Here is a 12,828-nt window from a genome sequence, read left to right as displayed (position 1 = left end):
AAAAAATTGAGATTTTTGTAAGGAGAAATGCAACACCCTTCCCCCCTCCCATCTTCAACACGCCGACATCCCTTCTTGTCAAATAATGTGTTTAGGGTTTAATAATTTCAGCTCATTTTTATTAATCACATAAAAGAGGTATTTATACCTGTACAAGTGAGGGTCTAAATAGCAAATACATCTATTCCTATAATTACAAGGAAACCCATATAAACTAGGAATTTAACACTCCCCCTCAAGTTGGTGCATAAACATCACACATGCCCAACTTGATAAGTGAACAATCAAATATCCTACTCGACACAGCCTTGGTAAGAACATCAGCCAGCTGGTCTTCAGATTTCACAAAAGGGAAATCAACAATCCTAGTCTCTAATTTCTCCTTAATGAAATGACGATCAATTTCCACATGCTTCGTACGATCGTGTTGAACCGGATTATGAGCAATCTCAATCGCAGATTTATTATCTCAAAATAACTTCATAGCGACCTTGGGTTTATACCCCAAATCTATTAACAACTTCCTCAACCATAGGAGTTCACAAATACCATTTGCCATACCTCGGTACTTCGCTTCTGCATTGGATCTAGACAGCACATGTTGTTTCTTACTTCGCCAAGTAACTAAATTACCACCAACAAAGGTGAAATACCCAGCTGTAAACCTTCTATCATTCGCTGATCCTGCCCAATCAGCATCTGTAAATCCAATAACATCCAAATGGTCATGTTTACTAAATAACAACCCTTTACCTGGTGCAGATTTCAGATACCTCAAGATACGCTCAACTCCATCCATATGTAATTTTCGTGGGTCATGCATGAACTGACTCACCACATTAACAGCATAGGCAATGTCCGGTCGAGTGTGAGCTAGATAAATTAATCTCCCCACAAGTCTCTGATATCTTCCTCTGTCAGTCGGAGCAGAATTGTAGCTTTCAAACAACTTGTGGTTCTGCTCAATAGGAGTTGCAGCAGGCTTACAAGAAAGCATACCTGTTTCTGTCAAGAGATCAAGAACATACTTTCTCTGGGACAAAAAAATCTCATGTGAAGATCTTGCTACTTCAATCCCAAGGAAATACTTCAAGTTACCTAATTCTTTCATTTCAAACTCAGAAGCCAGGTAAGTTTGTAGCGAGGCCATCTCCTCCTGATCATCTCCTGTCAAAACCATATCATCCACATATATAATGAGTACAGTACGCTTGTTACCTCTTCGTTTAATGAATAGTGCATGGTCTGAATTACTCTGTTTATAGCCTGCAGCCTTCATAGACTTGGAGAACCGTCCAAACCAGGCTCTAGGTGATTGCTTCAGGCCATACAATACCTTTCTTAGTCTGCACACCATACCAGACTATTCTAGTTCAGGAATTCCATGAGGAGGATCCATATAGACCTCTTCTTCAAGATCACCATGCAAGAATGCATTCTTGACATCAAACTAAAGAAGAGGCCACTCCAGATTAGCAGCTAGAGACAACAACACCTTCACAGTATTCAACTTTGCTACTGGAGCAAATGTCTCCTGATAGTCAACTCCATAAGACTGAGTGTACCCCTTGGCAACCAACCGAGCTTTATACCTCTCTATGGAACCATCAGCTCTATGTTTAACTGCATAAACCCATCTGCATCCCACAGGTTTCTTCCCTTTAGGTAACTGAACCAGCTCCCAAGTCCTATTTTTCACCAATGCCTCAATTTCTTCTGCCATTGCCTTAGTCCATCTTGAATCTGCTAAAGCATCCTGCAAATTTCTTGGGACAGATACAGAAGATAATTGATGCACAAATGACTTATATGACTCGGATAGCCTATGCGAAGACACATGACTATTTATAGAGTATTTGACTTTGGCGTTAGGGTCTGGTTCATAAGATGTAGGTGGAATACCTCGGGTTGACCTATGTGGAAGCTTATACCTAGAGGTGTCAAGCTCAGACTCAGATTGGATACTCAAATCATCAGGAAAAGAAGGGGAAATAGAATGTACCTCATGAGACGCCTCTGGAGAAGATTGTATCAGTGGTGAAGTATGAGGACTGAGAGTTGTACTATCATCAAACAAACCTCCAAACACTGAAGAGTCAGAAAGATCACTGTCACACTGCATCGCTGAGTCTGTAGGTAAGCAAGATTGATCTACCAGAGGAGGTAGATCACTGTCAGAAAGATCACTGTCACACTGCACCGCCGAGTCTATAGGTAAGCAAGATTGATCTACCAGAGGAGGTATTTCACCCACTGTACCTGCTGAGCGCTCGATACTACATTGCTCGTCCTTTTTTTCCTGTAACCTGAAACCATTGAAAAACTTCATATCTATGGCATTCGACCCTTCACCAACGTTCTCCCCCTGAAGGGAAGGTTCGGAATACTCATAAAACAATTGTTCCTCATGAAATCTAACATCCATAGATACATAGAACCGACGAGACGGAGGATGATAGCACTTGTATCCTTTAGTAGCAACACCATAGCCAACAAATACACATTTCAATGCTCGGGACTCCAATTTGGTACGTTGATGCCCATGTAAATGGACATACACAACGCAGCCAAACACTCGAGGTTCCAAATGCAAAATAGACGGAAGCGCACAAGAATCAGCAAGGACGTCCAATGGGCGCCGGAAATCGAGAACACTAGATGGAGTCCGGTTAATTAAGTACACGGCTGAGCTAAGGGCATCGTCCCATAAGAAAGTCAGTACCCGACCGCCAATCAACAATGATCGAGCAACCTCTAATAAGTGTCTATTCTTTCGTTCAGCCACCCCATTCTGTTGGGGAGAATAAGAACAAGATGTCTGATGGATAATGCCATGCAAACCAAAGTAATCTGTCAATCCTTTGTTAACATATTCGCCGCCATTATCAGAGCGAAGAATGCGAATCGAATGATTGAACTGAGTGCTCACCATCTTATGGAACAATTGGAATACTCCACATACATCACTTTTATTATGAAGAAAATAAATCCAGGTCATACGCATGCAATCATCTATGAACGTGACAAACCATCGAACACCATTAAAAGTAGAAAGAGGAGCAGGTCCCCAAACATCAGAGTGAACCAAACCAAAAGGAATTCCACATTTATTATCATTAGAAGAAAACACTATTCGGTGACTCTTAGCCAACACACAAGTTTCACATTGGAAATCCTGGAAATTACAACCACGAAACAACGAAGGAAATAACCGCCTTAGATAACTAAACGAAGGATGACCCAACCGCTGATGCCAGAGCCAGATCTTCTTCTTATTCGCAACTAACTGAGCACCACTAACGTGATGAGCCTGACTTACACCATCCAGACCCAAAGTATCACCATCCAGATAGTACAAGTCCTCATTTCTCCTACCACTGCCAATCCTCTCCTTGGTATGGATATCCTGAAAAATACAGTGAGTAGGAAAGAAAAAAACAACACAACCACGAGATGCAGTTAGTTGACTAACAGACAATAAATTGCAGTTTAAGGACGGAACAAACAAGGTATTTAACAAGGTAAGAGACGAAAGACACAGTGCCAATGCCAAGGACTGGAGAAGACACACCATTGGCATTAGTAATAAATGGTTTGGGACTACTAGACGACAAGGATTGGAATGCATATCTATCACAAGTCATATGATCGGTGGCACCTGTGTCAATTATCCATGTATTTGTACAAGAATTAGCAGGAGTACGCAAAGCACAATAAGATATACCTGACTCAGCAGCAAAAATAGAAGTATTGACCAAATTGCCCTTAGGAGCCGGTTGGGTAGCCTTAAAAGGAGAATCTCCTGGAAATGCCTTCATGCCTTTCGGATGCCATTCCGGATACCCATGAAGTTGAAAACACTTTTCTACCACATGGTTGGTACCATTACAATGAGTACATTTCCGAGTCTCATTCTTTCTAAAATCGAACCGGTTACCACTTGAGGGTCTGGCCACCATGGCCACACTAGTATTAGTAGGACCACCAAGCATGACATCCTGGCGATTAGCTTCAGCACACACTGTAGCATAGGCAGTACGAAGATCAGGCAGAGGAGAGGTAGCAAGAATTCTTCCTCTAACACTATCCAAATGCGAATCAAGTCCAGCCAGAAAAACATATAGACGATTAGCACTAACAATATCATTATACAACCCAATATCTCTCGAACATTCCATAGGACAAGGTTGAATTGCATCCACCTCCTGCCAAATTTTTTGCAATATACCATAATATTCAATAATAGTTCGACCATTTTGACGAGTGGAAATAACCTGACAATGGAGTGAATAAGCCTTGGAACCATCCTGACTCACGGAATACTGCCTCTTGAGAGCGTCTCATATCTCCTTGGCAGTCGCCATACGAATGAACAATGAACGCACATCTTTAGTCATTGCATCCAAGAGCCAAGACTTAACCATGCAATTTTCATCTTCCCAAGCCTCAAATTCAAGTGACTCATGATCCGTAGGCATAGGATGTGAACCTGAAATTAAACCCCAGCGCTTCCGGCCTCGGATCTTATTCTGTGCATTTAAAGCCCACTCACCATAGTTTGTGCCATCAAGCTTTTCTGGTGTGATTACTGAGTCATTAAAAGTAACCGGAGGAAGTGTAGGAGGTGTACTCAATTCAGCCTTCTTGCCATCAGTCTTGGAAGAGTCGGCCATGATCACGCAGCGGAACAAAAACTAACTTGTAGCAGCGGAACCTTCAGAGAGCAAGTCACGCACACAGCAGCAGCGACGCAGCGGCTGATCACGCAGCAAGGAAAAGCTTCACACAGCAGCAGCAGGGTGTCACGTAGCAGCAAGGATTCACGCACACAGCAGCAGCAGGTGTGTCACGCAGCAAGGAGAAGTCACGCACACAGCAGCAACCTCAAGGATTCACGCAGCAGTTCTCACGCAAGGAACAAAAAACAGAGCAAGACCAATCCCACGCACACAGCAACAAGGATTTACACAAAGTTTCGTTCTCACGCAAGGAACAAGAGAAACAGACCAAGATCAACCCTAACACACCACCAAAAACCTAAGTCTGACGAATAGAAGTTTGGGTGGCTCCGATACCATGTCAAACAATGTGTTTAGGGTTTAATAATTTCAGCTCATTTTTATTAATCACATAAAAGAGGTATTTATACCTGTACAAGTGAGGGTCTAAATAGCAAATACATCTATTCCTATAATTACAAGGAAACCCATATAAACTAGGAATTTAACACTTCTCATCACCGGAAACCCTTCTTCCCTCTCTTTCTCTCACTTCCTATCTACTCTCTCTTTGCCTCTGTTTCCCTTTCTTTCTCACTGTCTTTCCTCCCTCCCTTTTTCTTTCTCCGGTTCCACAATCAAACCCACCAACCCATTCGAATTTGTAGGTGGGGAAGTCGGTGGCGACTTGAGTGGGCGAAGTGAGCAGCAACTGGGGTGGGTGAAATCGGCTGCGACTCAGGTAGGCGAAGTTAGCGGCAGTAGGTGGGGGAAAAAGAGGAAGGAGATAGTAGTGATTGGGGTGTGCAAAGTCGGCGGCGACTAGAGTGGACGAAGTCGGCGGCGACTGGGGTGGGGGGAAATGGAAGGAGGAAGGAGATGGTGGCGATGGTTTGGGGTGAGGGTGGGAGGGAAGAAGGAGATGGGATTTTGGGAATGTAGCTGGCAACTAAAAGTGGGAGAAGTCGGTGGCTGGGAAAGTCACTGGAGGTCACCCCTTGGTGTGGTGTGGTGGGGTGGGGTGGGGTGGTGGGGGAAAGGGAGGAAGGAGATGGTGGTGGTGGTTTGCTAGGGTGGGGGTGCACCGGTGAAGGAGGGGAGGGAGAGAGGAAGGACCGAAGGAGATGGTTTTTTATTTTTTATTGATTTAAAGTTCAATATAAATTTTTAAAAATATATAATAATTTTTATTTGTTTTTTTTTTTTGCACAAATTTTAATTTGATATTAATATATATATTTTTAATATTAATTTATTTGAAGAGATAATTGTTTGTATTTTTTTTCAAGATTTTCATTTAGGACAAAATGGAAGGCTTGTCTTAAGGAATGAAAATACTAATTTGTCCTCACAAAAGCGCACATGGGATGCACATGATGGACTTTAACGGCCAAATGGGTTAAATGTGACGAAAATGACCAAGTTGGCCCGCAAAATAAAATTAATGGACCAATGTGATACGAAAATTAATTAGTAGATCAATTTGGGAAAAATGATATAATTTGTGGACCAATGATGCATTTTTCTCTTATCTTTTTATTTAATTTTATTTGAGGTTGAGTTAGTACGTAATAATCACAAACTTTGAAATTTTCTTAGAAAGAGAAGAGGTTAGGGAAGATAAGATGAAGTGGGTGGACGATTTTACCTCTAAAATAGACAGAAAATATAATAGAGTTGAGCGGATCAAAATGAGACACAATTGACATTTCGTGGACTATTTTTGTACAAAATTTAGTTTATGGACCAAATTAAGATTTTGGAAAAAGTTAGTGCACCAATGACGTAATTTACTCTATATATTGAATGACAAAAAAAATGATAAATGGCTTCTTAATTCCTTGTCAGTTGGAACATGCAACACCGCAACATAGATCTTCTATATATATATATATATATATATATGAGGATTGCTCTGACTAACTAGTTAGCAAGTTAATACGAAGGTAATCATGCTTTTGGGTCCACCACATCACTAATCTCATAATCCAAACCATTAATTATTTAGGCCGTACTTCAAATATCATCATTGTAAAAAATCAACCAAATCGAAAATCATGTAGTCATCTAATTGAGATCAAATAAATAGACGATCAGTATTTTCGATAAAAGCATAGAAATAGTTGTTATTATAATCAAATGACTAAATGACTTCTGATTTTGAAGATTTTTTATAGAAATGATTTTTGAAATAAGGCCTAAAAAATAAACGGTTCGGATTTTGAAATTACATGGTGGTTAGTTTTGTATTAACTTACTAACTAGTTAGTTTTAGAGCATTTTTGATATATATATATATATATAGTTGAGATTTTATATATATATATATATATATATCAAGACATGCTTCTTCTATTGAGGTATACCTCAACTTATTTATGTTGAGGTATGACCTTGTTGCACATGAGTCATTTTGTGTCAATCCGAACCGTTCGCAAGGATCATCTTCATTGATAGATTATCCTTGCAAAAAATTAGCCAAATCAGAAATCATTTACCTATCTAACTTTGATCAAACAAATAAACGGTTTCATCGAAAATATTTGGTTCGTCCATTTATTTGATCAAAGTTAGATAGACAAATGATTTCTGATTTGGCTAATTTTTTGCAAGGATGATCTATCAATGGAGATGTAAAAATTGAATGATTCGGATCGACACAAAATGACTCGTGTGGGCTCCAATAAAGTATACCTCAACCTAAATAAGTTGAGGTATACCTCAATAGAAGGAGTCTGTATATCAAGAATACTCTAAAACTAACTATTTAGTAAGTTAATAAAAAATTAACTACCCTGTTAGGCCCACCACAAAATGTAATATCAAAATCCGAACCATCCATTTTTTAGGGCTTATTTCAAAGATCATCTCTGTAAAAAATTTCCAAAATCAGAATTCATTTAGCCATTTAATTATGATAACAATTATTTATATGTTTTTATCGAAAATATTGATCGTCTATTTGTTTTATCACAATTAGATGCCTAAATGATTTATGATATAGTTAAATTTTTGTAAAGATGATCTTTGAAATAAGGCCTAAAAAATAAACGGTTCAGATTATGAGATTAGTTATGTGGTGAGTCCAAAAGTATGGTTAGTTTCATATTAACTTACTAACCAGTTAGTTTTAGAGCACTCCTCTGTATATATATATATATACAGACTCCTTCTATTGAGGTATACCTCAACTTATTTATGTTGAGGTATGACCTTGTTGGGGCCCACACGAATCATTTTGTGTCGATCCGAACTGTTCATTTTTTACATCTTCATTGATAGATCATCTTTGCAAAAAATTAGGCAAATCGAAAATCATTTGTCTATCTAACTGTGATCAAACAAATAGACGGTCTCATCAAAAATATTTGGTTCGTCCATTTATTTGATCAAAGTTAGATAGGCAAATGGTTTCCGATTTGGCTAATTTTTTACAAGGATAATCTATTAATGGAGATGTAAAAATTGAACGGTTCAAATCGACACAAAATGACGTGTGAGCCCTAATAGGGTATACCTCAACTTATTTATATATATATTAACACAATTACAAAAGGTGAGCAGTACGTAGGAATAGAATCCAAGGTTTTGGAAGAAAACAAAATTCAACACGCATTGTTTTGTTTTGTCAGCATATTGAATTGATTACTTCTAAAAGGGAAGAGTTACTACATTGATTGTTTAGTAAAGAAACTCACTCTAAAATATTGCAAAAGCAATTAAATCAAAGTTCACTTTCTGAAAGCATGCAATCCTTAAGTAGTTCTATTATGTAGAAATCAAAATAAATCAAGGTTCATAATACGCTAGCAAAACTATTTACCCAGAAAAATAAAAAGGATCAAAATTGCCTGCAAGATCCATTCTTACAATCCCTTAAACAATAAATATTCAATACAAAAGTTAATCTAGCAAACAAGAAAACTATCGACTAGGAAAGAAGCTAAATATTTAATTCAGTACATGGCAGTACCTCAGCAGACTCAGTCTCTCATTAATCGATCCAATTCTGTAGTGATCAATGAATTGGGACTACAAGAACATGAATTACCCACAACTCACTTTCACGAACCCAGTTTCCCTAAACTACATTGCATAACCAATATTGTTATTTCATACATTAAGAAAATTACTCAAGAATAAGATCAAAGAGGAGAGAGAAAAACAAAAAAAAAGTGTAAAAGATGATAATTAATAAGCACTTTAAGCTAAGTCCTCATTGAGAGAGAGAGAGAGAGAGAGAGAGAGAGAGAGAGAGAGAGTTAATTAGCACACACTAATTAAAAGAAGATGATGATGAGGATGAAATAGTAATTAAATATTATGTAATCAGCAGATGATGTTTTTAATTAAGCTGGGGGTGGGGGGTTCTTCTTGGCTAGATTGTGTTTGTTGTTGTGCATCCAAACCTTGAGAACTCTTCTCTTGACCCCAATCTCTTGGCAGAAGTTTTGCACCACAGACTCCTCTTGCTTCTGAATCTTCCACCCAACTTTCTCTGCAAAGTTGAACATTTTGTCCTTCTGCTCCTGTGTGAACTTTGTCCTGAACCTTTTCTTCACTAGCTGTGGTGGTGGCCTGCACACCACCCCACCACCATGATCTTCCTGCTCATCAGACTCTGACTGCATCTGGGACCCCCCCATCCCCATGTTATAGGACATTATCATCTGGTGGTGGTGGGGGGGTGCTGTTCTTGAGGGTATAGCTGTATGGTGGTACCCTAAAGCCTCAGGGGCCAACAGATTGTTGTGATGGGCATGGCCTAGTAGGAATTTCCTCCCAACCCTGTTGATATGTGCAGGGGCAAGATGGGAATTTGCATTGTTGTCCCATGAGGAGGAGAGCTCACCTTCAACCTCTTTTCTGTGGAAGTTTCTATGGCAATTGCAGGCTGAGCAGGTGAGGGCTTCTATGGAGCCTTCTTCTCCACTGGGCATGAACTCACCACACCCATCAGTGGCAGTCCCTCCCATGGCTGCTGCATGGTTCTTGAGGCATTCTTTGTACTTGACAGCCACTTTCTTGTTGTCTAGGCTTGTGGGTATGGAAGAGCCATTGGTGGGGATTTGGGGTGGTGCTACTGCTGAGGAAGGAATGATGTGGTTGTGTGGTACTACTACTGCTGCAGACTCATGATGGATCAAGTGCCCACGCCCATGCCCATGCCCACCACCATATGAGCTATTTATTGGGATTGGGATATCCCCTTCTTGACTTGAAAGTTCCATTAATCCCTAGACTATTAAAATTGTTCTCTTTTTTTCTTTTTCTCTAGCTAGCTATTATTTTATAGTTTGGGTCTTGTTTGTTTGGTTGGAGACCAAAAGAGAAGGAACAAGACACAGAGAGACAAAAAATTAGGAGGCTTGAATTAATGATTAAAATTAAAAAGTGGTTATTGGTTCCTCAAAACCTTGAATAAGTTTTCTTGACAACTATCCTCTCTTTTTGGAAGCAACTAAAATGGAGAGGGAGAAAGAACTGCGCGCTATGGGGCCTCCTAGCTGGGAAAATTAATCCTTTTGATCAAAGAACAAAGTGCCAAAAGGAAAAGGGTCTTCAGCCACCTCTACTTTGAATATATATATATATATATATATATCAAAATCAATCCATCCTCTCTGATATGCAAGAGCTGATCAACTTACAAGGACCAACAAAGAAGCAGCAAATACTGTACCCAGTAACTGGCCGTAAAAATAAAACCAATTTAAGCAAGGAAAAAGAAAACCCACTTTCTTGGTATGGACTTTGCTATATATATATATCTCTCTCTCTCTATCAGTTGATAGAGAGAGGGGTGAGAGCTGAGGGAGGGAGAGAGTGAGTAAGAGAGTCACCACTCAAAGACTCAATTCCCCAAGAAAGAAAATGAATAGAGCTAGCTAGTTGGAAACCTTCTTTCTTCTTTTTCCACACTAGAAATAGAAATAGACAGAATTAGAGAAAGAAGAGAATTACAGGATGAAGAGCAGGTCAACTTCCCTTTGAAAATATTGTTGGTGAACAAAAACAGGAGTGAAGACCTTCCATAGCAAATCAAAGGCAATTAAGGCTGAAGGAAAGAATTAAAGGGTAGTGTTTGGGTAAAGGTGGAGATTAGTCAAGAACTGGACAAATAAAAGTAAAGTGGTGTAAGTTAGGAAGGTAGTGGAAGTACGTAGTGGGTGCTGAAGATGAAAGAAATGAGAGAAGAGGACTTAGAGAAGGAGATTGATAGAGTGAGGGCTGTAGCTAGCTATTGAGAGAGTTTTGAAGGTGGGTTTAGCTAGTGAGTGAAGCACTAAATAAGAGGTTACAGAGCTAGTGATGAGGGGCCCAAATAGGAAAGAGAGAGAGAGAGAGAGAGAGAGAGAGAGAGAGAGAGAGAGAGAGAGAGAGAGAAGCAGATTTTTTTTTGAGAGAGAGAGAGAGAAAAGCAGATTTTTTTTTTTTTTTTTACAAACAAAGAGGAATTCGATCACTAGTGAGTTTTAGGAGAAGCACGTTGAAAGAGCAACAAAAAAAAAGTAGGGGCTTGCTTTGCTTGCACTATCAGGCAAGTTTACGCCATATAGAGAGCAGTGTGTCAGAGAGTGGAGAGGACAAAGGAAGCCAGAATGTCAGCACAGAGAGAGAGAGAGAGTCAAAAAGAATTATGAAAAGAAATGTTCTCTGAATGGAAAATGGAAAATTAGTAAAAGGATCTCCTCTCTTCTATATGAATATGATAATTTGATTTGCTGGAGTTTAAACAAATTAAAGCTCGAGTGGACCAACCCAATACAAGTTGGACAATTTTAATTTGGTCCCTCCTTCACTCTCAAGTCTCAAACCCTAGCTCTCCTAAATTCCTAATCAATGCCTAATTAATTAAGCTTCAATTACTTGAGAAATTAATTAGTATTGAAGCTAAAAAAAACTTACTTATCACAAATGTATGTATTTTATATATATTTTTTTATTTTATGGTTAATTATGTAATGAGCAAGATAAAGACAATAAATATATACAATTGTTACAAACATTTTTTACTTAAGCTGTAATAATATTGTTAGTGTAATATAAATGCATTGTAACCTTGCACACAGGTGGGGTTGAGCTCCATGCAACAACAAGTGGCTGCTAAAATTAATGATCTAGTTTTGTCCTTCAGCTTTGGGAGTTAAAACAACTTAATTCGTCTCATGCCACTCATGTGAACCATTTATTATCTCTTTATTTTTTGGCCATTGTGACCCATTTATTATCAAGTACATAGAAACTAGGAATTCAAAATTTCATGCTCAGCAGTCAAGATTCTAATATTATCTGCTTAAATTATTCTTTTAGCGGGTAATTTTAAAGGTTCATTGATTTTAACTACTAAATTTTAATAACTTTTTAGTTTATGTATCAAAATTAAATAGCATTTTAAATTAAATACTAGTTCAAAAGTAAAAAAAATAATAATAAAGTAAAAGATATTAAAATTTACAAATATTACATCACATGCCACTAGAATAAAAAATAAAAATAAAATTACATCACAAATATTACATTAATTTATACTATATTGTATTTAAAAAAAAATCAATCCAGTCACAATTTAACTGTGACTGTCTTGGTAAATTGAAAGAAACAACTCACATCACTATACTATGTATTATTTTGAGTAAAAGTATTGTTTTGACCTCTATTTATACTATATTCTAGTATAATTTCTCTAAAAAAAATTAAATTAAGTCACAACTTAACTGTGACTATCTCATAACTTAGATGTGATTGTCGTTCAGTCACAACTAAATTTGAAGTTGTGAGTGTCGTACAGTCACAACTAAATATGAAGTTGAAACTACATTAGCAAATTTTCAAGATAATATAAAAGCCTCAAGGGCAATTTTGTCAAAACCTTATAAATTTTAACTAACACCCATCAAATGTGGGCCAAAGGACAAAAATGTCAAATGGAAAAGGCTCAAATCAAAGGAGCCAACATATTTGTGACCTAATTTAAAAAACTACATTTAAATTTGGTAGTTCAATTGAAATATTATATAGTTTTCATACTATACCAAAAAATTATTGATATTTGGTATATATTTAATCCTAATTTTCTATAATTTTAAACCTCCTAATTAACCTAAAA

The 12,828-nt window shown here is 38.0% G+C and overlaps 1 protein-coding gene across 1 annotated transcript; it reads right to left on the bottom strand.

The window, feature by feature from the left end:
- Nucleotides 1-8,620: 8,620 nt before the first annotated feature.
- Nucleotides 8,621-10,997, bottom strand: HB21 (homeobox protein 21). Its single transcript, XM_086250457.1, has one exon. It carries the CDS (start codon nucleotides 9,947-9,949, stop codon nucleotides 9,068-9,070), a length of 882 nt encoding a protein of 293 aa, XP_086106583.1. The 5' UTR covers nucleotides 9,950-10,997; the 3' UTR covers nucleotides 8,621-9,067.
- Between the last annotated feature and the right edge of the window lie 1,831 nt (nucleotides 10,998-12,828).

This window comes from Dryas octopetala, chromosome 7 (genome assembly GCF_963921425.1).
Source record: "Dryas octopetala chromosome 7, drDryOcto1.1, whole genome shotgun sequence".
NCBI lineage: Eukaryota > Viridiplantae > Streptophyta > Magnoliopsida > Rosales > Rosaceae > Dryas > Dryas octopetala.
The sequence above is the reverse complement of the archived record's forward strand: the minus strand, read 5'-3'. Positions and strand labels throughout refer to the sequence as shown.

Bases quoted from the DNA above. Each gene is read 5' to 3' on its own strand.
- HB21 (XM_086250457.1), bottom strand. From the start codon at position 9,949: ATGGAACTTTCAAGTCAAGAAGGGGATATCCCAATCCCAATAAATAGC.